The sequence below is a fragment of the Microtus pennsylvanicus genome, chromosome 5, assembly GCF_037038515.1.
Source record: "Microtus pennsylvanicus isolate mMicPen1 chromosome 5, mMicPen1.hap1, whole genome shotgun sequence".
Classification (NCBI taxonomy): domain Eukaryota; kingdom Metazoa; phylum Chordata; class Mammalia; order Rodentia; family Cricetidae; genus Microtus; species Microtus pennsylvanicus.
In genome coordinates, this window is record NC_134583.1 from 92,113,167 (window position 1) to 92,140,983 (window position 27,817).

A 27,817-nucleotide genomic window follows, 5' to 3' on the forward strand; every position below is an offset into this window, starting at 1 on the left:
AGATGACAGTTCTGGCACCCAATGCTCCCAAAAGGTGGGAACCCGACCCAAGCAAGATGCTCACACACTTCCCATTTCCTTTCGAGACCTCCTCCCTTAGTGACCCTCTACAGTACACAGTATCCCTGGTTTGCTCTGTTGTTTTCTGTAACTAGGTATGTATTTAACAAGCAAGGAGCTAACACTGATTCACAAAACTTAATGTAATAGCCCAAACTTCCTTACCTTGAGGCTAACTTTAACTTTATGCTGTTCTGTTCACCTGGGAGTCTTAGAGACTCAGCACAGCCAGTTCAAAACCAAGCTGACCTTTCCCAACAGCCTTTCCCCAAACTTGTGCTTCTTCTGTGTTTCCCTGGCACCATGCAGGGCTGTAGCAATCCAGCTGCCCAGGCCTGAAAACTGGGGGACCTGGTACCCACACCCCACCTCCCAATCCACAAAATATCCACAACCATTCAACTCATCTTCTTATCTGTCCATCTTCTCCATAGTCTCTCTTCTGCGCTCTGTCTCCTACGCTCATTAAAAACCACGGCAGCTGTCTCCCAACTGGTACCCAGCCCTCTGGCTTGACTGGAATCCAAACTCTACACAAAATGCATCCATTTGTTCAAGCTCCAAGTCACAAGCACCTTGCAAAGGACTGAGTGTGCTGGAAATACCTCCAATCTACAGTAGTAGGGAAGTCAACCAAACGGTTCGCGTAAGAGGAGTGGCTACAGATACCGCATAGACTGGTGCAGTGATACAAGGGAGTCTGCATCGCTTGAGCCTAGGCTTTCAAGATTAGCCTAGACAATACAGTGAGACCAGCAGGAGCACTTCAGTGGTAGAGGGCCTGGGTAGTCTGCCCCAGGTCTGGGTTCCATCCCCAAGGCGGAAAACAGCATGTATTATACATACATATTCTGGCTCTTGATCTTCATCCTTTCTATGGACAACATATACCACCAGCCTAACACACCATTTCTATGTTAACTTTGTTTAAAATATCTTTAGCTAAACGCTTTTCATTTTTAGGCAGTCAAACCTGCCAACTTTTTGACAGACTCAAAAGAACATTCCCTACTCCAAATTTGGATAATCTCCTTAACAGTTTTCTTAAAGCTTTATAGATTTCAGCTTTAAGGGTTGCATTTTTAATTCATCTGGAAGGTATTTTTAAATACAGAATGATTCATTTTTTCCACATGATAATTGTGTCGACATTATTGGCTAAGCCCCTTCTTCCCTAATTTGAAAGGCATGGCTTTAGCTTATATCAAGTTCCTGTACGTATATGGGTAGAAATATTTTGATGTTGATCTCATCTTCCTGTGCCAGTACCATACTTTTTATATAATATATACAAATGTGTGTGTGTGTGTATAAAATAGCAATCTCAAGCAGTCTTCCCTTATAGCTTTGTTTTCCTCCAATGTTTACCAGCTAGTCCAATGACTCCATTTGAACCTCAGAATCATACCCTACCAAGGAAACACTGCGATTTTACATTCCAGACTGTTGAATTACAGGGTTAGAGCTGACATCGTAATATGGAGGTTGACTCTTCAGGACTCCTTATCACGGTAACTGTTTTTTGGTGGTTTTTTTTTTTTTTTTTGCCTCATGTTACTGTTAATCTTATTACTTGGTACTTGGAATATATGCTGCTGATCTAAGTGAAAATATTTGATATCACCCCCCCACACTCATTTTTTTTTCTATCACATTTCCTGATGGTGGCTAAAAGCAAATGGGTATGGTATCACCATATTGCCTGCAGGGGAAAGTTTAATGACTTTTTATGGCACACCAATCTAACTGTATTCTTTCCAGCACTTCCCAAGATGTACTTTGTTTCCCAGGCCAACAAACACTTTCCTTCAGGTTTCTGGAACAGGAAGCATTTCCACACCTGAGCACATGCAATTCCCTCTACTTAGAATTCCTTTTCCCACCTCACTCCTCCACTTTCCAACGGGAGTTTGTTCATCAAATTTCTCTCAGTATTATTCATTCTCTTAGGGTCGTCTTCCTGAAGTTTGATGCTAGGGTATTTATCCAGCAGCATACTGCCGCGAGGACACATGTTTTTAAAAGAATAAATGCCAGCTGGGCGGTGGGAGTGGGCACACCTTTAATCCCATCAGGAGGCAGAGGCAGGCAGATCTCTGTGAGTTCAAGGTCCACCTGGTCTACCGAGCAAGTTCCAGGACAGGCTCCATAGTTAGAGAAACCCTGTCTTGAAATAAATAAATAAATAAATAAACAAACAAACAAACATCGTTAGTAATGTAGGGTTGTAATCCCAGCTCTCTGGAAACTGTGGCAGGAGAACCAGGAACCAGCCTGGGTTACATAGTGAGTTCCAGACCAGTCTGGGTTGTTCAGTAACCTTGTCAACATTGTCTCAAAACAATAACAACAAAATGTTTGGAAAGTTCAGCTCCCAGCTCTGACTATCTGGAGAAGCTTAGGCTAGGGCTTCCACCTGCGACAAAAGACTAGGCTGAGAGTAGCGACATAGATGGCAGGGCCTTGCTAGTGGCTAACCTCTAGGTCAGCTACCTAAGAATTCACAACCATTTTGAAGCTGGGCCACAGCTACCAGACACACACAGTTGCCTTGTCCCTCCAAGGTTTCCTGCACCTGTCACCTGCCATTCAGCCCCACCAGCTTTTCTCCAAGGACAAAGTAACCCAAAGTTACTGAGAGAGATGAAGGAGACCATTTTGAAACAGATACACGTAGGTGGATTCTCCTTTCTTTCCTAATCCAGAGGCCTCTCTTAATTTTCAGCATCACCGGGGACTTTCTCAGAAACCTCGATGGTTCGGCCCCAGGATTTCCCCCTACAGAAGGCGGTCCCTACTCTCCAGAGTAAACGCCCCCTCAACCTTTGTTTTTTTTTTTTAACTGCCCGGAGCCATCTTTGCTATCAGCAAAAGTCCCGGGCTGCCTGAGTCAGAATGACGGGGCAGACCCGAACCTCCTCCTCCCCAATAGGCCCTCTACTCCTCCTTAACGCTTCTCTCCATAGACTGAAAGAGAAAAAGCCGCTCTTTCCCAGTCCAAGTTACAACTCGTTTGCCACGTACAGCACCACGCTTCCATTTTCCTATTTGTAAGACGTAGGTCACGATTTAACAACACGTACTGAGCTTAAGGATGTCCCGTGGGACTTGAAAATCTCCCTCCTCTGCACCCTCTGTCCCCAAGGATCCCAAGGACCCAGATGCCACTGCTATAGGGCTGGAGCCAACTACCGTCCGCCTCGGGACACAAGAACAGGCCGCTCGTTGCCAGGCACTGCTCTGGCAGAGGAACAGCGCCCATGGCACAGCCTCCCACACAGGATCCCCGCCCGCGCCCTGCGGGTCTGGGCAGCACGCCCACAGGAAGGGGCGGGTCTAGGCGGCCCGCGGCGCTGATTGGCCAGAGCGCGGCCTGACGCGGACTCCCGCTATAAGAGCTGCCCGCTGGCCACCAGCGCCAGACGTTCTCGCCGGAGTCGCCGCGGTTTCCTGCTTCAACAGTGCTTGAACGGAACCCGGCGCTCGACCCCTCTGACCCCAGCCGGCTGCTCCAAGCCAGAACCCTCTGCAAACTCGTCGCTCCGCCGCTCCAGCGTCGCCAGCCGCCGCCGCCATGACCACCGCGTCTCCCTCGCAAGTGCGCCAGAACTACCACCAGGACTCAGAGGCTGCCATCAACCGCCAGATCAACCTGGAACTGTATGCCTCCTACGTCTACCTGTCTATGGTGAGCGCGGCCTGGCCTTTAGCGGGGCGGGAGTCGGCTGCGGCCTCCCCGGAGCCGCTTTGAGGAGCGGGGGAGCAGGCGGGGCGCGGGCTGGGGCGTGGCCAGCTGCAGGCCTCTCGGCGCCCTTCTGGAAAATAGAGTTTGCTGGGGCTCTCCCTGAGCAGCTCTGGGGAGGGGGGGGTGTCTGAGCTATTAGCCCCAGCGACTCTTTCAGAGACCAGGCGCGTCGTTATACACACGCCCCCGTTCTTTGAGGTCTTAAGGCTGCTGGACTGTCATTCCGTCCTATCAAGCCTGCAGTTAGGTGCTTTTTTTTTCTTCGCTCTCCTCTCCGGTCACGTGGCCTGTAGGCTTCTCTGCCTCGGTAGGCATCCAGCTCCAGTTCCTCTGAGTATGGCGGGTCTGCTTGGTCATGGTGTCGAATGGCAGCGTTGGGGCTTGGTGCAAAGAGGCTTATCTCTTGTGAGCGTACCTTGACCCCTTAAGCAGCCGTCTCCGCCTCTCCGCTCTGCTTATCACAGAGCCTCACTTGTATTGAAACATTATCTCTAAGAATCGCCCCTTCTGCAGTCATCAGTGTCACCCGACTTTGTCCCTTAAGACATCCAGCGTACTGTATCGGGTTTTTCCTCTGAGAGTTGAGACTTATTAACAGAAGCGGTGGGTAGTTGTTGGATAAAGCCCACAATCAGTTGCTGGGCAAGGAAGTTTGCCATGCACTAATATGTTCCTGAAAAACAGGTTTGGGGCAGTGTAGTGAGTTGAGAATCACCCTTTGATTGCCTTGTGATTGTGCGAATTATCCAAAAATAAGTGTTTTCCAAATAGATTTGAAACAGGCCTAGGCTTTTGTGGCTGTCATTCTTTGGAATGTCCAAACACACCGAGTGCCTGAAACTGAATCAAATCTCCTGATATGTTTGTGCTAAAGTACAATCCCCTCAGATGTCATCAGGCATGGTATGTTAATGTTTACAAATCAGTCAACTGGAAAGCTTGTAAGCCTGTGTTAGCTGTTTTTTACATGAGGTGAAGGAGAAGAAAAATGGCCTCCCAGTGTAGGCTGGATACTCTAGCACCCTCCCCCTCGGACAAGTAGACGTGGCCTGGCTTAAAACTTTTTTCTCTGCACTAATACCGAGCCATAGGACACTTGCAGAAGCCAAGTTCCAAAGTCCTCCCCTCCTTACTGAGTGGAGCAGCAAATAACGTAACACCTACAGCAATGCCAGCTGCCTTGCTGTGGGAACCTGGAACATGTACCCTTTGCTTTGTCAGTCTTGCTACTTCGACCGGGATGATGTGGCTCTGAGGAACTTTGCCAAATACTTTCTCCACCAATCTCATGAGGAGAGGGAACACGCTGAGAAACTGATGAAGCTGCAGAACGAACGAGGCGGCCGAATCTTCCTGCAGGATATCAAGGTGAGTAGACCTAGGGGTGTCTTACAGATGAGCAGAAAGTGGGCTTTTTGCCCTTGGACTTTTTTAGGCCTATACCAACACCAAGGTTGGCAGACAGCAGTGAGCAAAGACGTCCCGGGGAAACTGTTGTCAGAGGGAACTTAAGGCAAAGCATGGTGGTGAGGCGTTTACCGACAGGTTGATTGGTAGAGTCTGCAGATGAACTGACCTAATGCTCTTTGCAGAAACCAGACCGTGATGACTGGGAGAACGGGCTGAATGCAATGGAGTGTGCACTGCACCTGGAAAAGAGTGTGAATCAGTCACTACTGGAACTGCACAAACTGGCTGCTGACAAAAATGACCCCCACGTGAGTATTGAAAACATGGGGGATGAATGGAGGCAGTCATTTGCCACAGGGCTTGGGAGAGCTGACCAATGACTTTCTCCGTGTTTTCTTCCCTAGTTGTGTGACTTCATTGAGACACATTACCTGAGTGAGCAGGTGAAATCCATCAAGGAACTGGGTAACCACGTGACCAACTTGCGCAAGATGGGAGCCCCCGAAGCTGGCATGGCAGAATATCTGTTTGACAAGCACACCCTGGGCAATAGTAATGACAGCTAAGCTGACTTCCCCAGAGCCACAGTGACTTTACTGGTCACTGAGGCAGTGCGTGCATGTCGGTCTGCCTTTATCTTTTCTATGAGTCGCACCGAAACATCCGCTTAAGTTCTTTCATTTGTACCATTTCTTTAAATAAAGAATTTTGGTACCCAGCTGTTGTCTTGAGTCTGAAGGTGTGTCAGCGTGCAGTTGTGTCCCTTTGACGCTGATGATGACACCGAACACCTAAAAGAATACTTGTATTTATTAAACTCCTTAGTGTGGGGAAGATAGTAAGACACAGGTGTGTGCGGACAGGACTGAGCCCCTGGTCCTGAATCCTTTGCCAGACTGTCTCAGGAACATATTCTTTGGGTGTCGACAGCTGTGTGCCTCTGACTGGATCAGTGTCCTGCTGGCATCCATTCAAGATGAGGACCAGGCCAAGAAGCATCGCCCTTAAGAAACACGTTAGGTGCCAGTTTCATCCCTGTGGAGGATTTGAGAAAGTTCCTGCATGAGTTGGGAAAGTGCTCGACTTAGGATTTTATGAGGACTAAGGTTGAAGCTTATCTTAAACACACCCAGGAGATTTGTAAAGTCAATTGTCTAGCCCTAGAAGCAAGTTAGACCAAAAAGGTGGACATTCTGATCACAGATGAAACCAAGAATGGGGAAGTGGGAAATTGACTCCCCATGTGATCAGTGTGGGGGTGGAATGTTCCTAACTTGGCAAATGTCCAAGAAATTTCAAAGAGAAATAACATGATGTAGGCTCGTGACAGCTTTCCGGGTGCTTTGGAAGCCCTGAGAAGGTATCCCCAGGAGACCTGGCCAATGCCTGGGGAGAAGGAGTTCTTGGGGATGGCCCATAGACAAGTGTTTGTCATCTAGCTGATAGAGCAGTGAGGCTGGTCTTTGGCCTACTACTAGAGACTTAGTACTATCTCAAGGCTTTTTGTCACCATCCATCCCTATAAAAAGTAAACAGCCTGGCCAACTACCCCCTTCCCCAAGATAGCCCGCCCTCCAGCCTTCTGTTAGTGCAGTTTCACTTTCCAGAAGTGTTCTGCTGAAGTGGACAAAAGGCCTCCCAACACGTGGTTCTTGCCAAGGTGGCTGTTAACTATGTGGGGACAGAGGTCCCTAGACCCATCAGCAATAATGGGATCTTTAGAAACTGGGTCACAAGCATGTGGCAATATAGTTCCTCATCAGGGTGGACAGACCTGTTTTCCAAGGTGGGATGGGGCTCTACATGGTCCTTCAGTATGGTGTGTATGTTGTTTGGCCGCTGGTCCAAATGGGGTTCTCTAGAATATCCTGTGGGACTCTTTGGAATGTTCAAGTTAAACTCCACAGTTTTCTTCTTCATGTGATTGACTTCTTGGTGCTCCGGGGAAGCCTCATCACCTAGGAGCAATTCAACATTGGTCTTGAGAAATTGCCCGGATGTCAAAAGCACTTCCTGCTCCAGAGGACCTGAGTTTGGTTCCCAGCACCCATACCTGGCAGCTCACAGCTGCCTATAACTCCAGCTCCAGGAGATCAAACACCCTCTTCTGGCCTCAGGGTTACCAGCACACATGTGGCATATACTCAAAAAGACATACACACATACATAAAATACATCTTTAAAACAAAGTGTTCTTGGTCTCAGAAGTCATGGGTGTTAGGCTTTTGTCTTTCGTGTCCGTACCTGTGACTAAGTAAGGCTTGGAGGGTGCTGACTGCTCAGGAGGGAAGACCATGGGAGTGTGGCTGAGGGGTGTCTGTGGGGCGCTGTGATAGCCTGGCCTCTCAAACAGTGGAGCAGCCCTGAAGGAGTCCAGAGTCTTAAGTCTCCAAGCATTATCTTCCTGGTCACTAGAGTTCTTCCTGGAATTAGGCTGGCTCTCGAGGTAGGAGTCCTTCTTGGACCACAATAGTTTGGTCTTTGAGTCTCTCCTGGGAGGTTGGTGGTCACTGGACTGCAGCCCTAAGAAGCGGCCAATGACACTGCCATGATTGTTCTCGTCGTCGTCATCCTCCTCGTTTGGCTGAAATTCCATGTCTTCTTTCTGCAGGCTGGAAGGAAAAGGTGTGCACAGAACTAAGTGGGTGGACCCGAAAGATGGGCACAGGTCTCTGGCCAGGACCAAGGCTGCACAGCCTTCCCAGTGCCTCAGCTCTCCTCTCCTTCCCAGGGAGTCTCTTAAGGCCTAGTTCACCTTAGGCTCCCTCTTGCTCACTGGCAACATTCAGTTCCCCAGCCTAGTGTTACAGATTTGGGGAGTGTGTGTGTGTGTGTGTGTGTGTGTGTGTGTGTGAGAGAGAGAGGGGGGGGGGGCGGGTACCTGTGTATGTGAAAGTCAGAGGATAATCTCCGTTTGCATTCTCAGGAACACCATCTACCTTCTTTGGGACAGGGTCTCCCATTAGCCTCAAACTCACCAGTCAGGCTAGTCTATCTGGCCAGCAATCTACAGGGGTCTTTCTGCATCTTCCTCTTCACTAGGATTACAAGTGCCGGCCACTATGCCTGTCACTGTCACGTGTGTTCTGGAGATTAAACTTGGGCCTTCCTGCTTTTACCAAGAGTAATTCCCTGAATCCCACAGGCTCCTGTTTATCAGCCACCCTGTTCAAGCATCTCTCTCCAGGCAACGGGAATATCTGCTCCTGGTAAAGCCATCTCAGATAAGGCCCAGTAGTGTCCACGCAAAACCAAGAATTTATGTTTCCCAATGGGGAGCAATATTTTCCAAAAGGGTGTTTGGCTTCCTGGCAGCAGACTTCCTGGGGCTTCAGGATCTTTAACCTGTAAGAAAAAGCTTCTTACCCAGAGTAGAGCCTTTGCCCACATCCAAAGTCTCCCTGGCTCTAAGACCTAAGACATGCAGGCCCAGAAAATCAAAAGCAACCTCTGTTCTACATCCTGCCCAGTCTTCGGTCATGGGTTGGAGCATGCTCAGCTCACTAGCTTGCACAGCCCCTGGAGGCAGGGACCCCACCCAGCTTCAATGCTGGTGTTCAGATGAAACAGGTTCAAAACCATCTTCCAAAATTATCCTAGTTAATTCTGACTTCAGTTCAATGGACTCTTTGGGTCATAAAAAAAAAGAGAGAACAGCACAGTACAGTGCGCCTTCTCAGCTCCGTCATCCAGAGAACTCTGTGGGATGCAGGAAGGCCCATTTGCCCCACTGTATCCAGGAGGAATTCAGATGAAATGGGATTGTACAGAGGAAAGTGTGGCCACTGTGGGTGGAAAGAGGCCTTTTCTCTGTAGGACAGTCTATTCAGGAAATTGGGGCTCCCTCGCTGTCCCTCCTCTACCCCAGGCTTCCCCCACTTGCGTGTCCACACAAAGGCTAGTTTTTCTGGTCAGAGTTAGAAAGCCAGTCTCAGCATCTCACTGCATCGTCAGGCACTGGCAGCCCTTGGAAAGGTCCTATTTCTTCCTAGGCCTCTACACAAGGGAGGAGAGACTGGACCAGAGGGCCTCACACAGCACTGTGGAGGGTTAAGAGTGTAGAGGTAGCCGGATGTGGTGGGGCACAGCAAGTCTTTAATTCCAGAATTTGGGAGGCAGAGGCAGGAGAATCTTTGTGAGTTCTAGGCCAGCCTGTCTAAACAGTGAGCTGTGTACAGAGATCTGTCTCAAGAAAATAATAATAATAATAATAATAATAATAATAATAATAATAATAATAATAATAATAATAATAGGAGAGCCACAGAGTGATGGTTCCCACCTATAGTCCTAGGCCTGGAGAGACTGAGGCAGGAGAACTGTGAATTCAAGGCTAGCCTGGGCTGTCAAAGATTCAAAGCCAGCTTGGACTACATAGCAAGACACTTGTCTTCAACAAAACAAAACACCAAAAGCCCCCCCAAGGTAGTGGAACCTGTCTGTAACCCCCCAGCAATATAGTGAGTCGGAAGGCAGCCTGGGCTGTATGAGACTACCTCAAGGAAAACCAACCAAAGATAAAGAATGTGGAGCTGGAGCCAGAGAGCTAGCTCACACATGTTCTTTCTCACTTATGTAACTTTGGGCTGGGCAACTTTATTGCTCCTTTTAAACTTACTTAATTGTCTGAAAAGTAGAGATAACAAAGGTTATTGGGAGGGAAAAAATGAATGTCTGTAAAGAACATAGTCCAAGCTGGGCGGTGGTGGCCCACGCCTTTAATCCCGCACTTAGGAGGCAGAGGCAGGTGGAGCTCAGTGAGTTTGTGGCCAGCCTGGTCTACAGAGTAAGTTCCAGGACAGCCAGGGCTACACAGAGAAACCCTGTCTCAAGAGGGAGAGAGAGAGAGAGAGGAGAGAGAGAGCCTAGTCCTTACTGGCACGCATCGTGTAGTAGCAACTGTTCCACGTTGCTAGGGAAGCCTTACTTGAGCGTTTCCGTTTCCTTGCCCAGGTCTCTGGCATTGCCTACCTGATGTTGAAGGTAGAGCCCAAGAAGGATGGCCGACGAGACTGGGCAGAAGCAGCTGTGTAGGGAGGTTGAGGCTCTAACTCATTCCAGTACATGTCACGCTCCATGGGAGGCAAATCCTGGTGCATCTCATCCACAGACAGCAGGGATACCTGGTTGCCAAGGACAGAGCGGAGTATCCAATAGCATGGGCAGCCCAGACAGGCGCATGAGCTTGTGTGATGCCTTAGGGGCCTCAGTTCCCCCCCTCCCCGCCGTGGTACGGAAGAGACTCATGCTTACTTGCAGCCTCCAGAGTTGAGGTGTGAGTCCTGGGAATGAATGACTGACTGAGAAAAGGGCTAATGTTTGAGAAGGGGAGGATATTTGCTGGGGAGTCTCCTCGGAAAACTGCTGAGACCCCTCTTGGGATCCAGTTTGAGAAAGATCCATGGCACAGTCTTCCCCACCCCCCCCATACCTGAAGGTTTCTGTCAATGATAAAGTTGGTCTCAAAATCATCATCATCCTCTCCGAAAGGGTTGATGAGCTGCTCTGCCACCTTGGGGATGGGGGTGGGGTGAGGCTCTGAGAACCTTGACACTCTGGTTCCCATCCTAAGCCTTGGGTCCCGCCATTTCCACTCCCTCGTGATACCCTTCCTGCCTAACTGTCTTCAAGGCCACAGCGTTGGGCCCTAGCACCCCCCCCCCCCATGGGGCTTCCATGTATTTGGTCTCTGCTCTTCTTCTCCTCTCACCCTCATGAGGCGACCTACCCATGAAGACCAGCTGTCCCTTCCTATGTCACTCCGCTGAATCACCACCTTGATCCCACCCGAGTAACTAACTCATCTCGAGTTGCATTGATTCTTTTGTACACTTTTTTATTTCCTAATACGCATGGATTTGTTGTTTCATGGTGTTAGGGATAAGTGCTGAGGCTGTGCTGAATTACAGTGGGCAGGAGGGTAGTGTCCCGGACACTAATATCTAAAACACCAAAGCAAAGCTCCACAGGGGTGATGACCGTTTTGTGGGTCCAGGGGACATCCTGATAGCTAGTGAGGCACCTCAGATAATTTTAAGCATAAAAGTAGTAGAATCCAGATGAGCTTTTAGAAAACAAAGGTAACTGGGAGAAGGTATATGGAGACTACAACTCTCTCTCTCTCTCTCCTCTCTCTCTCTCTCTCTCTCTCTCTCTCTCTCTCTCTCTCTCTCTCTCTCTCTCTGTATATGTGTGTTGGACAGAATAGTTTGTGTGTGTGTGTGTATGCTCATGCATGTGTGATATGCATGACCTTCTTTTTTAGCTGCTTTATCTCCCTCCCAGGTGGCTGCTGGCCATAGCCCCTCAGTGCACGCCTATAACGGGGAGGGTAATATCGAGTGAGGCCTACCTTCAGCCAGCCCATGTAAAATAAGAATTGTAAGATTGTGAAGATAGGTACAACGAGGTCCATCTCATGGCCTGGGTAGTTCTTGACTGGGTTCAAAAACTGCCGCCCCACCAAGCATGCGAGGAAAAAGCTGTATACTGCCACTGTCACCACCTGGAAGGAGAAAAGGCTCAGGTGCCAGAAAAGGGCTAAGCAGAGACCCTGGAATTGGAAGCCCTCAGGCTTTGAGTCTAAAGCCTTCCTCTGACCTCATGTGACTGGGTTTCTGTTTGTCTTTTTTTTATTTGTTTTTTGTCTGGTGTGTGTGTGTGTGTGTGTGTGTGTGTGTGTGTGTGTGTGTGTTGGTGTTGTTGTTTCTTTACTTTTATTTTTTGAAACAGGGTCTCATGTAGCCCAGGCTGGCACAAAGCTCACGATGTAGTCAAGGGTGACCTTGAACTCTGCTCCTCTGGCCACCAGATCCCTAGTGCTGAAAACACAGATGTGTGCCACCATGTCCAGTTTCATGCAACGCCGAAAGTCAAACCCTGGGATTCATGCATGTGCCAAGCACAGTCCAGTGAGCTCTACCCAATTTGCTCCTCTTTAAGACCAGGATGGGGGCTGGAGAGATGGCTCAGAGGTTAAGAGCACTGGCTGTTCTTCCAGAGGTCTGAGTTCAATTCCCAGCAACCACATGGTGACTCACAACCATCTATATAAAATCTGGTACCCCTTCATCTGTAATAAAATCTGGTACCCTCTTCTGGTGTGCCAGCAGAACACTGTATACATAGTAAATAAATAAATCTTTAAAAAAAAAAAAGACTAGGATTCTCACACACCCTCTGCTGGGCTGGACCAGGCAGGAGCACAGATGCCTTGACCTCAATACTAGGAAGAATCTTCCAAGTCCAGGCCTAAGTCCCAGAATGGGAATCTGTACTCAGCCTCTAGGGAAAAGCCTCACCAGTCTCGTCCTTACCTGTGTGTACACCAGCGGGATGCTGATCCAATCATAGGCATACAGATGGCCACACTGAGTACGCAAGGTGCACATCTCCTGGAGGGTGGGGGAGAGGGAGGAGGTGCTGGCCACCACCTGCTCCCCCAGAACCTCCCGCAGCTCTCCCCCAGATCTAATGCAATGATGTTAATGCGATAGCTTTGGCTGTGTGGTCACAGGCAGTTCACTAGACCTCCGTGTCTCAGTAGCTTCATCTAGCAAAAAAGAGCCAGGACTTGACAGGCTCACTCAGAGAGGGGACAGAGGGGAGATTTGGAAAGGGGCCACTTTGGGCTGTGGATTCTTGTTCAAAAATATCATACACCACCAGGACAGGGTGGGGGAAGAGTCTCCAGCCTTCTCTTTAAAGGAAGCCACAACCCTTCCCACTGCATCCCATCTGTGGGCTCACATTTATCAGGCTCTGAAGCAGGACAGAGTCCCGGATTCGACCTCCAACATAGGCTTTCATTGCCAGGTTGGCAAACCACACCCAGGGCATCCAGTATGTGTTGTGTGGTAGGCCCAACTTCTGCAACTCCTTATATTCCCCAGGGGTCATAAAGCCTGCAGGGCAGAGTGGACAAGGCAACAGGTAACCCTGCAAAAGAAGTAGTCTGCACCAGGAAACCCAGCCAGCCTGTCTGAGCTCCTAGGGATTTCTGTGCTCTTTTGATATGTTTGTTTCAACACACAAAATGACTGAGCCCCAGTTAGGTGCTGTTCTGGATCACATGGGACAGGAGGTGGGAGGGTAGAGGGCTTTGCTATTAAGCTAGAGTTAGGCCCCGGAAAAGTGAAGTGAAAGCCAAGGACCCATGTTGAGCCATCCAGTCTGGAAACCGGAAATCAGGACAGGCAGACAGAAAGGCCGTAGACCCAAGTTCCATCTGTCCCCAAGCCCCTTCATTTAGCCCTGAAGGGTTCTTGACCTTTCTCAAATCCCTACCTTTTTAGTTTACTCTGGCCTGCCCAATTCTGTCCCAATTCCTGCCCCACCTCAACCTCTTCAAGTCCAGAGGACTTTGGCTCCACCCAGCGTCAGCTCCTGCCACTCCAAGTCTCAGGTCACGCCTCGGGTCAGCTCCGGCCTGCGGACCCGCCCACTCCAGGTACTGCCTACCGGCTTGCACCAGGTGTTGAAGACTGGGGAAGCGCTTGTAGACGGCGGTGCTGATGCTGCGCAGGATGAGCACTTGGCCCAAGATGACGTACCGGATGAGTGTGCGCCGCAGCAGCCGACCTTGCTCGTCCTTGCCCTCCACGAAGGCTGACACCTGGCTCATGAGGCGGTCGGGCCAAGGCAAGCTCTCGTACTGGTTCCACCAGCGGGTCACCACCAACGTCACATAGAAACCTGGGCAGGAGGGATGAGGGACGAGGGGCGAGGGGACGGGCTGTGGCCAGAGACCAGCGCCGGAAAAAGCCTCGGTTCCTCTGTCTTCCTGATACATGTGGGCCCAGCCTCAACATTTTTAGAAGACCACTGGCCCATCTTACCCCACTCCCCGCCTCTGGTGGAAGTCCGCCCATTGTGTGCCTGGAACTAGGGGGACGAACACTGGACCCCGAACAGCCGCAAGGGGGCGCTCACCCAGAACAAAGGATATAGGGATGAGCTGAATGTAGTTGTCGCAGTACAGAGCCAGCTTCTCAAACAACAGCTGCTGGTCATTCGTGAGAGCCATTCTGAGAGTGAAAGAGGCATTGAGAGAAGTGTCTAAAAATGTGTTCCTACTCCCCGCCGGGGTGGGTGGGGGGAAGAGCGGGGCTATCTGGACTATCTGGATGTTGTCCTTTCAACTGGTCTGGCCCAGGTCCCCTTCTGGTTAAGGTGGGTTCTTGGAAGAGGTTACCTCGGGCTTTGTGAATGTGTGTATGTGGTGGGTGGTGTGTGTGTGTGTGTGTGTGTGTGTGTGTGTGTGTGTGTGTGTGTGTGTGTGTATGGAACCCAGCTCTTACTTATGTTAGGAAAACACTCCACTCCAGCACGGAGATATATTATTCCCAGTCCTTTACTGACCTTTATAAACAAACCCAGGGACAGTTGTTTAAAAGTGGTTGACAAAACTGGAATGATAGTTCAGTGCTTAAGAACATTTGTTGCTCTTGCAAAAGAACCAGATGAGTTCCCAGCATCCATGTGGCAACTTAGAATTATCTGTAACTCCAGTTCCAGGGAGATCTGATGCCCTCTTCTGGCCTTCTTGAGCAATGCACACACATGGTGCACATACATACATACCAGTAAAGCACTCATACACATAAAATAAAAATAAATAAAAGCAGGTGGAAACGAAGGGTCTGGTGTTTTTAGAAAGTATAAGGTAAAAGGCTTGGTAGATCAATTGGCACAGTGCTTGTCTAGCACAAGTAAGTTCATAGGTTCAGTCTTGGCACCACATGTGGGACTGAACCCAAGCATGGTGTCACACACCAAAAAAAAAAAAAAAAAAAAAAAAAGGAAGTTGGAAAGGGATGGCCTGGCTAAGCATCTGGTTTTAGGGCAATGAAGTGACTCTTGATGGTACTCTAATGGTTCATACATGTTATGGAAGATACATTTGTCCAAACCCATAGGATGCAGGAAACGGTGCATGAGCCCTAATGAAAACTATGTACTTCTAGTGACACAAGGTAAGTTCCCTGACTGCAGCAAAGGCGCCAATGTGCAGCTGTGCTTTGCTAACGTAGAGGGTGGGATGGGCACAGATGAGAAAGCTTTGTATCACCAAAACTAGAGGTATTTTATATTTTACATTTTTCTTTTCTTTTTTCCCCCCTTTTTTTGGAGAGGGGGTTGGAGTCTGGAACTAGCTCTTATAGACCAAGCTGGCCTTGAACTCGCATTGATCCACCTGCCTCTGCCTCCCGAGTGCCACCACCACCCAGCATTTTGTGTTTTTCAGTACATGGTAGAATGACTGCTTTTTAATTTTTTATTTATGTATTTGTTTCTTGTGTGTGTGAGAGAGAGACCAAGTATGTGTGTACCATACACATGCATGGAGTTCAGAGGACAGTGTGTGGGAGTTGGTGCTCTCCTGTAATTTGTGGGTCCTGGGGATTGAGCTCAAATCCTCAGGTTCAACTGTAGGTGCCTCCAATTACAGAGGCATCTCTCCAGCCCATGCTTTTTCACTTCAAATGTTATCAGGTATTCTATAACTATACCTGCCCGGCATCCTTTTGTTCATAAAAACATTTTCTTGAAATAGGCATGTTAAACTGTATTGTGGCAGCCTGCGTGCGTCAGTAGGACTAGCTCAGGCCTGTGTTCCAGGTCCCTCCCTGGGTTGGAGAGAAAGAGCTCCTGAGTCACTTCTGGTCTGGGGTGTGTGTGCATGTGTGTGTGTGTGTGTGTGCGTGTGTGTGTACGTATGCACGTTTGTGTGCGTACGTGTGTGTGTTGGGGATCAAACCCAATATGACACACATGTCAGGAATCCCCTCTGCTCTGATTTGTGGTGTGTGCATGTGTGTATGCATACGTGTGCATGCGTGTTGGGGATCGAGCCCAAGATGACACACATATCTGGCAAATATTTCTTTTTTTTCTTCCCAACCTCTACCCCCAGTGGCCAGAGCCTGGCCGGAAGTTCAGCTCAGCCTTATAAACAAGCTGGAACACTGGACCCTCTCCTCCCCAACTCCTCCCATTTTCTCTGCAGGCTTGGAGAGCCCTCCTGCAGATGCTCCACCCTCCCCCCACTCTCTTACCTGTAGACTCCACGAATGGCATAGTAGAGAAACATGAAGATGAGGAATTCCCCGTACAGCAGCTTGTAGATGCTGCCGCGCCAGCACAGGAGCAGGCAAGAGAAGGAACCAAGACGGGCATCGGCTACTTTGTTTGTGTAGGTGATAGTCATGGCTTGGCACTGGGCAGCAGTAGGTGGGCTTGGGTCCTGGTCAGCAGGCAGAGGGTGACACAGAGGGATAGGGTAGGAACACATGAAGACCTTGGGCAGGTCTGTGACTTGCCATGTGCCCATGACAAAGGCGTCTGCAAGGGCGGCAGCAGCATTCACACAGAGCTCAGGGTCTCAGAGCCGGGTTCCCCAGCTTCCTCAACAACACTGGAGTGAGTAGCTCAGGGATACAGGCTAGTCCTGCTCACAGCCATGTCCCCATTCCCAGCACACAGTCTGAAAGGAGGAAATGCCCTGCTAATGGTTACTGGATGGTGACCCTGGGGCCTCTTTACCTGCTGCTATAACCACCTCGGGGGGCACTTCCACTGTGGGTCATCTCCTAGGAGAAATGTCCCCCAGCCATCCTACTGGAAATAATGTCTCAGTTGTCACCAGCGGTGTCTTCCCACTTGGCTTGTCCTTCTACAAGTTATCTGAAGTCATGTGACACAGGCTACTCCTGCTCACTGTTTATTCTCTTCTCCCACTGGAAGCCCTTAACGTGTTCTTGGAGCGGGTGCTCAATGCAGACTGATCAAAGCCTTGATTGACTACTCCCTTTCCACCGTACAGAGTCCATCTCCCCCACACATGCGCCAATATGTGCCCATCACACCCGCAATCGTCCACCCCAGCGTCTGTAAAGCCCCAGCGCTGTCCACTTGGGCAACCCCTACTCACAGGCAGGGTTCCGGCAGTTCAGGCAACCCCATAAGTCCTGGCCACTGGGCTGATGGGACTCCCTGAGACCCTGAGGCAGGTACCCCTGGCCATACTGGGAGGTTGGCACTGCCCACCTACATATGTGCTGAGTTGCCACCTGACTTTCTAAGCCAAAGCTTGAACAAAGGAGCCCTTGTCTCGGCCCCTCCTGTAAGCTGCTCAAGTTCAGCAGCCAGCCCTGCCCGGGCACTGTTCCTCTAATTCCTTCCTGGGGGTGTTGAGCTAAGAACAGGCCTGGAATTGAGGATCACGCCCCCCTCTTCCATGGCTCTAAACTTTAGAATCAAGAAATCTGTGTGGCCACCACTGTGTCCTGATTTCTGAGGTCTTTGGGGGGCAGGATTAAGCCTCATCTAAAGTACCAGGAGTTCAGGGGAATAAATTTTGTCCAGGCCTCTGGAGGCGCCTCCAGAAATGACTATAGCCCACTGCCACAAGTCCCTGGCTTCTAGTGACCTGTGTGCTAGCCCTGACTGGGCCTCAGCATCAGCATCTCAAAAGGATGCGTTGCTTTGGAATTTCATCAGCAATCTGCATGCACTGGTAAGAAGCTCTGATTGGCTGCTGGTGACATCATAGGTTGTGGTGGCTGTGATTGGTTGGCAGGGCCTACTACTAGGTACCTCGGAGGTAGGGAAAGAAAAGTGGGATTGGAAGGCCTGGTGTGGCAGCTGGCCTTGGTGGGAGAAAACCAAATGCCAGACATCAAGCTACCTAGTTCCAGACAGCCTGAGAGAAACAAAGGCTCTACCCATGCCCCCAGGGGCAGTGGAGCAGCATCTCAAGAACTGGACAGACCTTAGCACACCTGTCCTTTCTAAAGGCTCTTCTGAGTATCAGGCTAAGACGGAGGTTATCAACAAGCTTGTCCTCCATGAAGAGTACAGACTGGTTCTCAGTCTCCACTGGCTGAAACAGTTGCCAAGACACGTACCAAGTGCGCAGCTCCTCTGGGTCTTTCTTGGGAGTCTGGTGCTACATCCTTGAGACGTTGCATTTTTATCAAGTGCTGCAGGAGTCTGATTTGGGTGGTCTTGGGAACCACACTTCTGGAAGCCCCAGCTTACAGTTTGACCCTGAGTCTTCAAATGAAGCCGCCCTCCTACTCCCTGCTGCCGCCCTCCTCCCTCCGCTTCACTCCCTAAGGAGGCTGAGCTTGCAGGTGATTCTCTGTCCCGAAACGGGGAAATAGCTATTTCACCATGACCTTGACTACTTTTCTAGTCACAGCGAACAATAAAGCTGGTGTTATCCTGAGAGTCTGCGGAGACCCAGGACAACCTTGGAGGGAAAGCAGCCACCCCTCCCTGCCACCCTGTTCCTGTCCTTAGTTGAACAAAGAAGAGACAGAACGGATGCGAGCCTCAGTCTTTTTGTTTAAACATGGGGTGAGATCAAGCGCTGCCCTGCTGCAGGGTGAGCAGGCGGGATGACAGTCAAGCCAGGCCTGGGGAGGATCTGCAAAGCATGGTGCCTGTGGCCCACCTGGCAGGTGCACAGGAGCAGGCTCGCCTGGCCTAGGCGCTGGTTTGCAGTTGTAATATACAGCCTGGGCTGAGAATCGCTATGGATTCTTACCTCGCTTTTCCTTAGCCCCAACACATGCTGACACTCAGAAGAGAGCTTACCGCCTACTAGGCTTACACACACACACACACACACGCACACACACACACACACGCACACACTCACACGCACACACACACACACGATAAGATGCTTGCCATGTGCCCATGAGGGCATGAGTTTGGATCCCCAGCACCCACCCATTTAAAAAGCGGAGTATGGCATGTCTCTATAACCCTGGTGCAGAATGATACAGACAGTAGGGTACCTGGAATTCACTGGCCAGCCATTTCAGTCAACATGGGCTCCAGGTTCAGTGAAGAGACCCTGTCTCAAAAAAGAAGATGTACAGATGGTTGTGAGACACCATGTGATTGCTGGGAATTGAACTCAGGACCTTTGGAAGAGCAGGCAATGCTCTGAACCTCTAAGCCGGGCGGTGGTGGCGCACGCCTTTAATCCCAGCACTCGGGAAGCAGAGGCAGGCGGATCTCTGTGAGTTCGAGACCAGCCTGGTCTACAGAGCTAGTTCCAGGACAGGCTCCAAAGCCGCAGAGAAACCCTGTCTCGAAAAACCAAAAAAAAAATAAAAATAAAAATAAAAAAATAAAAAAAAATAAAAATCAAAAAAAAGATGGTGGTCAGATGTGGTGGCATATGTCTCTAATTGCAGCACTTGGGACACAGAGGCAGGCTGAACTGTATGAGTTCAAGTACAGCCTGGTCTACATAGTGAGTACCAGGCCAGCTAGAGATACACAGTGAGACCTTGTATCAAGCAAACAATAAGGTGGAGATCCAACAATGTCCATGGCCTCTGCATGCGTGTGTGTGCATGCACACACATGCACACCCCCACTGTCTACATGTTTTATTTGAGGTATCTTCTCATGTAGCCCAGGAGGACCTTGAATGTCTAATGCTCCTGTTTCTACTTCCTGAGAGCTAAGATTACAGGAGTGAATCACCATTCCTAGTTTATGTAGTACTGGGGATCCCATGAAAGACTTCATGCACATTAGGCAAGCTCTCCTTCCACTGAAATACATCCACAGCCTAACAAATATATATTTAAACTAAAGTTGAACCGGTTCCTGTCACAATTGTATTTCAGATTTAAAAAACAAAACCCAGCAAACCCTGACTTTAATGGATGCAGGAGCATCCCTCATATTGGCCACTAGAGGGAACCATTGACCTGCTTTTTGCTGGGGAAGCCTGGTTCAGCTGTCCGGGTGTCCCAGAGCTAGCTTTGGAAGGCTCTGTTCTCTCACTGATCATTCATTACCAGTAGCTGTAGAATCCTTTCAAGGAGCTGGGAGGTGCTGGGTCCCTTCTTCCCCTTTTCATTAGCCCAGCAATCCCTACGGGCCACACTTCCTAGGGCTGTTTCCCATCCCAGATGGGCCAACATGTCTGCAGAGACACTGTGTGAACAAGCTGCTCCTGGACTCACTCCGCTCTAGGCACACTCCAACACAAGGCATGGTCTCCCACAGATTTCAGACACGAAAATGTCTCCAGCCAAGCAAGCAGACCTCAGGGAAACAGTAAAGCCGAAGACATACCTGGGGGTGCAGGACCCCGAGTATCCAACTCAACCCAGATCATTCTCTTTTTCTTTCCATTCCACAAAGACGGTATTCAACAAAACATCTCTGAGGCCAGCATGGAATCCATTCTAACTCCTGCCTCTAAGAAGTCACAGTGGAGTGACCACTAGAGAAATATTTTTAAACCTCCAGCCGAGAATGAGAGCGATGACATCTGAGAGACCAGGAAGACTTACAGAGAGGTAGCGTTGGAGTTGGGGCTTGGAACAGGAATAGGACCTTACAGAGCAGAGATGTACGTGCATCAGAGCAGCCCATGGCCAGCCATAGAGGCGATACTGAGGGACATTGAGTACATACATACACTTAGGCAACACCGGAGCTCAAGGCTTGTGACTGAGGTCACATCATTATCCATGATCTAAGACTAGGACCTGGGACCGTAAGTGTAGTGATGGTTCATTTGTATTTTAATAAATAAAGCTTGCCTGAAGATCAGAGAGTAAAACAGCTGTGGGCTCAGTCACACAGACCAGGCAGTGGTGGCGCACACCTTTATCCCAGTAGCCACACTAGTTTGCCATGGCAGCTGGGTGGTAGTGGTACACACCTTTAATCCCAGCACTAGAGACAAATATAAAACAGGAGGAGAAAGGTTTCAGACAGTCTCATTCTGAGGATTCCTGGAGGCAGGATTGCCATTTTGGACTGAGGTAAAAGTAACAGCCAATGGCTGGCTGCTTTGCTTTTCTGGTCTTCAGGTTGAACCCCAATATCTGTCTTTGGGTTTTTTTTTTATTAATTGTGCTACATATAAGTCTTCTGACTTTGGATCCTGGGCCTTTTTTACCCCCAACCATGACCTCTGCCCTGGACAGGGGCTATCCAGGACCTGAGACTTACCTCTTAGGGTCTCTGTTGGCGTTGAAGGGAGGTCTGAGGAATGAGGGGTGTGCAGAGCAGACTTTGAGGGTAGCAGAGCCCATGCTCTCGAGCCCCCTGGTAGAGAGCCATGTCAGGGAGCAGGCAGAGCACAGCTGGGCTGACAGGTGAAGGTTCCAGACCCAGAACATTATAGTCTTCCCATCTAGGATCACCATGGCAACAGGAGCATCACAGAGGACCTGACCTCTGCCAGTAGAAGAGGGCCAGTAGGCAGGAGGCCTTCGGGTGGGTCTCCTAGGCCTGGTTGCTGTCTCCAGGCTCTGTATAGGGTGCCTGCCAGCCCGCTCTACTCCCCTGGGCCAATCACAGGATAAATAGGGCAGAAGCCAAGAGGAAGAAAGAAGTAGATGAACACAGCAGGCAGGGAAGCAGAGGACAAATGGTGCCACTCCAGGGACAGGAAGAAAGACAGTCGACACTTCTTCCCTGATATCAGGCAGACCTGGTTCCTAAAGCTCCGGTGGACTTTGACACATAACCTCTGACCCCTTCAACCTGAGGCAGGGAAAGGCTAGGACATGTCAGTCCAGCACCACCAAGCCATATCCAGCCAATAGCAATGAGATAGTACGGAACAGATCAGAACTGACCCAAAGAGACACGTGGTAAGTTTTCAGCACAGCCCGGATGAGAGCTGGGATCCCTGTGCTGTGCTCTGCTTCACGGACCCCACCCTGCGGAGACCAAGCCAGGTGAGGCCCTGACCCTACCCCATCCTTTCACCCCATCTCCACCTGTTTGGTGAACACATTCTGAGAACATACTGTAATGCTGAGCCGAGTCATTTCTGGTTTTTATTTGTTAGTCTTTGTGTGTATGGGTGTTTTGCCTGCACATTTATCTGTGTAACACACGCACGCCTGATATTCCTGGCAGCCAGAAGAGGGTATAGCATCTCTTGAGATGTGAGCTATAGACAGTTCTAGCCGCCATGTGGGTACTAGGGATGAAAGCCTGGTCCTCCGAACTGGTGAGCCACCTCTGCCGTCCCTCGAGTGAGTTCTTGATGTAGCTATATACTACATAGTCTAAGCTCCCGAGAGAGAGGGGGACGGTTCTAGAGAGCATAGCTTTTTCTCCAAGGGCTCCTCAGTTTCAGTGAACTGCTTACCTGTCCATCTCCTCCTAGAGCACGGACTCTCACACCGAGGCCTCTCAGCGTACACACCATACAGAAGTTTACTAGAGAGCAAGACTCTCAGGCTCTATCCCAGGCCCCCTGAGTCATAATCTGCATTTACTTTTTTTTGAATCATGTTTATTAGTTTGCGTATGTGTGTGTGCGCACGCGCACTGTTGAATACCACAGCACACATGCAGAGGTCAGAGGACAACTTTCGGGAGTTAGCTCTCTCCTTCCACCTTGTAGGTTCCAGGCATCCACCTCAGTCTTGACTGCAAGCAGTCTTTCCAGCTGAGCCATCTTGCCAACCAGGAATCTTCATTTTAAACAAGTTCTCTGGCTGAGTTCAGTGCAGTATCTAGTCTAGGTTGTTGAGAGGTTGGCTTCAGGTTTATTACTGTATACATTTCAGAACACTGGATTCTTTTTTGTCTGTCTGTCTGTTTGTTTGTTTGTTTGTTTTTGAGACAGGATTTTTTTTTTTTGTGTGTGTAGCTTTGGAACCTGTCCCAGAGCTCATTCTGTAGACCAGTCTGGCTTTGAACTCACAGAGAGATCCACCAGCCTCTGGGATTAAAGGTGTGTACTGGGATTAAAGGTGTGCACCACCACCACCACCACCACCACCACCACCACCACCACCATCACCACCACCATCACCACCACCACCACCACCACCACCACCACCACCACCACCATCACCACCACCACCACCACCATCACCACCACCATCACCACCACCACCACCACCACCACCACCATCACCACCATCACCACCACCATCAACATCACCACCATCACCACCATCATCATCACCATCACCACCACCACCACCACCATCACCACCACCATCAACATCACCACCATCACCACCACCATCACCACCACCATCATCATCACCACCACCATCACCATCAACATCACCACCATCACCACCATCACCACCACCATCACCACCACCATCACCACCACCATCATCATCACCACCACCATCACCACCACCACCACCATCACCACCACCATCACCATCAACATCACCACCATCACCACCATCACCACCATCACCACCACCACCACCACCACCACCACCACCACCACCATCACCACCACCACCACCACCACCATCACCACCACCATCAACATCACCACCATCACCACCACCATCACCACCACCACCACCACCACCACCACCACCACCACCGCCACCGACACCGCCACCACCATCACCACCTGACAAAGCACTGGATTCTTTGTTTTTTTTAGACAACCCTTGAACTTGATTAGTATTTGAAGATGACCTTGAACTCCTAATCTTCCTACCTCCATTTCCCAAGTGTTGAGGTTTCAGGACCAATTTTATGTAGTGCTGAGGATTGAACCCAGGGTCTCTTGCATTGATAAACATTCCACCAACTGAGCTACACCCCAGAACTCTTTATGCTTAGTTGAGAATGTTCTTTGACACCTAAAACTTTTTAATTTTCATGAATTTTGATCTTGCCAAATCTCAGGTCATGAATATTTGCTTCCTTCCTGTTTTCTTCTGAGAATTTCATGGTTTTAGCTCCTGCATTTAGGATTTGACAGATTTTCAGTTCATTTGTACAGATGGTGTGAGGCAAGGGCTCAAGGGCTTATGCTGCATATGGATACCCAGGTGGCCAAGCACTCTTTGTTGGAAAGCTTTGTTTCCCTCATTCAGTGGTTTTGGCACTGTTGTTAGAGATCAGTCCGTGACAGACGTATCTATTTCTGGAGTCTCTACTCAATGCCATTGATCTCTGTGTCTGTCCTGAGGCCAATGCTACACTTGTTGTTTGTCTGGTTTTGGTCTGGTTTTTCTTTATCCTTTGCATGTGCATGGATGTGTGATGTACATGTGTGCATGCATATGGAGGCCCTAGCTTGATGTCAATGCCTTCCTCAATGGCTCACTACTTCATTTACTCAGGCAGGGTCTCTTGCTGAAGCCAGAACTCACCAATTCTGGCTAGTCTAGCTTGTCGACCCGTCACAAGGATACTCTGTCTCTGTCTCCCGAGTGCTAGAATGACAGGTGTGTGTTAAGTCTCAGACCCTGGGACAAATGGCTAAGATGCCTATTTAACATATCGAAATGAACCTGGCCACCAAGATCACCCTAGCTATCAGAGCTTGCATACCCCTTCTCTACCTGAACTCTCCAGTCCAGAGGGCTGGGCTGCTCTTCCCTATGTAATACAAGCGTATGGTATGGTATGGTATGGTATGGTATGGTATGGTATGGTATGGTAATGTATTGCTTACCCACTCACTCCTTTAGTACCTTTGAGTCTCCTGGCTGCCGCACCTGGTTCCCCCCTCCCCGTCCCTTCATTAAACACCTTAAATGTTATAGTCAACTGATCTCTGAAATGTTATATGATTACATATATCAATTTTAGGCTCAACCTTGAAAACACAGGAGGCTAAAGAATTGCATAACAGTTTACAAGTTAGTAACTTTTATAAGATTAGTATTTTATAGCTTTACCCCTGTTAAGTTTGAACTTTAAAAGTTTGAGTTGAAGATTTCATTGAAGATAAACTTTTACCATTGCAGAATATCACGGTTTCTTTGATCCAAACAGATAAAACTTAACAAAGGAAGCAAAGACAATGAAGCTAGATAAATATTACAAATGAGCAGACCTTAGGAATTTATGAATATTATTTACTAAATATTTATCAAATATTTATCAAACATGTTGTTACTTACCTAAATTTTCTAGAAGCTTGATGCTGATCAGTTAGCAAAGCTGTCTTATAGAACCCACGACCACCGTCCCAGGAATAACACCACAACGCACTGGGTCCTCCCCTATCGATCCCTAGTTAAGTAAATGCCGTACAGCTGGATCTTATGGAGGCATTTTCTCAAATGTGGTTCCTTCCTTTCAAATAAGTCTATAGTTTGTATGTCAAATTGACATACGACTAGCCATTAGAACTTCTATAATCTTAAATTTCTATCATCATATATAGGCACCTCAACTATTTGTCCCAGGGTTTGAGACTTAACAGCGTGCACCACCAAGCCTGGTTTGACAGTGGCAGGTGGTGGGTAGGCATGCTGTTTTGAAGTCAAAAGTGTGAGTTAGGCTCAGTGGGTAAGATGCCCAAAGTTCAGTCCTCAGAACCCACAAATGGAAGGAGAGAACTTACTCCCACAGGTTATCCTCTGATTTCCACACTTGCTCCACGGAACATGTGCATCAGCTTTCCCTGATCCCCTAACCACACACACACACACACACACACACACACACACACACACATGCTCGCGTGCTTCAAGTAAGCAAATGTTAAAAAAAAAAAAAGAAGTCTGGGTTCTCCTACTTTGGTCACTTAGGATGTGGTTCGGGTTCATTTCTGTTTGTGATGACACCCCTGACAGAAGCCCTTTCAGGGAGGAGGGGCTTGTTTGGTTTATGATTCCAAGTCACAGCCAATCATTCTGGGAAAGTCAGCAGTTGGAACTTGAAGCAGCCAGTCATGTAGATAGTCAGGAGCAGAGAAAGAGATGTGGGCCTTTGCTAACGACTCAGCTCTCTTCCTCTGCCCTATGGGGAAGACCCAAACCCCGGGAATGGTGTCTCCTACCTTCATCCAGGGTCTTCCACATCAACCAATTATTGTAATCAAGAGAACCCCCGAGCTGAGCAGTGGTGGCGCATGCCTTAGTCCCAGCATTCGGGGAGGCAAAGGCAAGTGGTTCTCTGTGAGTTCGAGGACAGCCTGGTCCACATAGTGAGTTCCAGGACAGCCAGAGATAGACAGAGAAACCCTGTCTCAAAAAACGAGAGAGAGAGAGAGAGAGAGAGAGAGAGAGAGAGAGAGAGAGAGAGAGAGAGAGAGAGAGAGAGAGAGAGATCATCCATCCCAGGCATGCCCATGGGCAGCCTGACCACGGCAATCCCTCTTGGAAACTCCTAAAGTTAGTCTAGATTGTGTCAAGTTGACAATTTCAATGAACTGCTGCAAGGTGCCTTGAAATTCCTGTGAGTTTTAGGATCTCCTGCCATTTCTGAAGAACGACAGTTGGACTTGTGGCAGGATGACTTTGATTCTGTAATTCACTCTGTTGTGTATAGCATATTAGTCTTCTGTCTGTGAACGTGGCTATCTGTTCATTTACTTAGGTTCCTTGCATTCAGCAATAGCTTGCAGTTTTCAGTGTATATGTTTTTGGTTTTGTTTTGTTTTTTTTTCTTTTCTTTTTTGAGACAGAGTGTTTCCATATAGCCCTGACTGTCCGGGAACTAGTTCAACCAAACCAGCCTCAAACCCACAGAAATCTGCCTGCCTTTGTTTCCCAAGTGCTGGCCTTAACGGCCTGTACCATTGTGCCCAGTACAGTGTATAAGTCTTTTTTTTAATGCAGCATTTTTTAATTAATTAATTTATTTATTATGTATACAATGTTCTGTCTGCATGTATGCTTGCCCGCCAGAAGAGGGCACCAGATCTCATAGATGGTTGTGAGCCACCATGTGGTTGCTGGGAATTGAAATCAGGACCTCTGGAAGAGCAGCCAGTGCTTCTTAACATCTGAGTCATCTCTCCAGCCCCCACAGTGTGTAAGTCTTATATATTCTCTTGGTTAAAAATATTCTCTTTCGGGGGCTGGAGACATGGCTCAGAGGTTAAGAGCACTGACTGCTCTTCCAGAGGTCCTGAGTTCAATTCCCAGCAACCACATGGTGGCTCACAACCATCTGTAATGAGGTCTGGTGCCCTCTTCTGGCTTGCAGGCATACACACAGACAGAATATTGTATACATAATAAATAAACAAATATTTTTTTTAAAAAAACATATTCTCTTTCTATTTTTTTTATAGTACTGCATCCAGAATTGTTTTGTTGACTTCACTTGTGGAGTCTTGCTAGCAGACTGAAATGTAACTGCTCTGAAGCTGTCCTTGTTTGTCAGTGGCATGCTTGTGTTTTTGGGGTGTGTGTGTGTGTGTGTGTGTGTGTGTGTTCTGGGTCTTGTGGATGCTAGACAAGCTGTCTACCACTATGTTATATTCAAAACTCTTAGTATCATGAGACAAAGTATGTAGGTCAGGTACAGCAAGTCTTTCTCTGTACCACCAGCTCCTAAATAATGTCATGGAGACTTCTTATTAATTATGAAAGCTCTGCCTTAGCTTAGGTTTGTCTCACTAGTTCTTTTAACTTCAATTAATCCATTTATTTTAATTTACTTTCTGTCACATGGCTCATTGCCTCTTCTCTGTATTGCTCATTCTGATTTCTCCACATCTCTCTGGTCGCCTACTTTTCTTCTTCCCAAAGTCCTCTTGTCCCCAGAAGTTCCACCTAACCTCTTCCTGCCTAGCTATTGGCCATTCAGTTTTTTATTTCTTTTTTTTTCTTTTTTTTTTTTTTTTGGTTTTTCGAGACAGGGTTTCTCTGT

At 48.7% G+C, this 27,817-nt stretch overlaps 2 protein-coding genes across 2 annotated transcripts; one reads left to right on the forward strand and one right to left on the reverse strand.

The window, feature by feature from the left end:
* Window positions 1-3,484: 3,484 nt before the first annotated feature.
* On the forward strand, window positions 3,485-5,933 carry Fth1 (ferritin heavy chain 1). Its single transcript, XM_075973457.1, has 4 exons — window positions 3,485-3,748; window positions 5,027-5,173; window positions 5,398-5,523; window positions 5,620-5,933. The coding sequence occupies exons 1-4, from the start codon at window positions 3,635-3,637 to the stop codon at window positions 5,779-5,781; spliced, it is 549 nt and encodes a 182-aa protein (XP_075829572.1). The 5' UTR covers window positions 3,485-3,634; the 3' UTR covers window positions 5,782-5,933.
* A 76-nt stretch (window positions 5,934-6,009) lies between these two features.
* Window positions 6,010-17,284, reverse strand: Best1 (bestrophin 1). Its single transcript, XM_075973456.1, has 12 exons — window positions 17,148-17,284; window positions 16,273-16,460; window positions 14,147-14,241; window positions 13,676-13,909; window positions 12,965-13,119; window positions 12,532-12,609; window positions 11,568-11,720; window positions 10,647-10,727; window positions 10,187-10,338; window positions 7,460-7,827; window positions 6,990-7,173; window positions 6,010-6,250 (listed from the first exon to the last, which is right to left on the reverse strand). Exons 2-12 carry the CDS (start codon window positions 16,422-16,424, stop codon window positions 6,232-6,234), a joined length of 1,671 nt encoding a protein of 556 aa, XP_075829571.1. The 5' UTR covers window positions 16,425-16,460; window positions 17,148-17,284; the 3' UTR covers window positions 6,010-6,231.
* Window positions 17,285-27,817: the final 10,533 nt, after the last annotated feature.

What these genes read in the sequence shown, in the direction of transcription:
- Fth1 (XM_075973457.1), top strand. Translation starts at nt 3,635, where the DNA reads ATGACCACCGCGTCTCCCTCGCAAGTGCGCCAGAACTACCACCAGGAC. An exon ending in CCTACGTCTACCTGTCTATG is followed by an intron (nt 3,749 to 5,026) that starts GTGAGCGCGGCC and finishes TTGCTTTGTCAG; the next exon opens with TCTTGCTACTTCGACCGGGA. An exon ending in CTGACAAAAATGACCCCCAC is followed by an intron (nt 5,524 to 5,619) that starts GTGAGTATTGAA and finishes TTTCTTCCCTAG; the next exon opens with TTGTGTGACTTCATTGAGAC.
- Best1 (XM_075973456.1), bottom strand. Translation starts at nt 16,424, where the DNA reads ATGACTATCACCTACACAAACAAAGTAGCCGATGCCCGTCTTGGTTCC. An exon ending in GCCATTCGTGGAGTCTACAG is followed by an intron (nt 14,242 to 16,272) that starts GTAAGAGAGTGG and finishes TTTCACTCTCAG; the next exon opens with AATGGCTCTCACGAATGACC. An exon ending in CAAGCCTTACTTAGTCACAG is followed by an intron (nt 7,174 to 7,459) that starts GTACGGACACGA and finishes AATTGCTCCTAG; the next exon opens with GTGATGAGGCTTCCCCGGAG.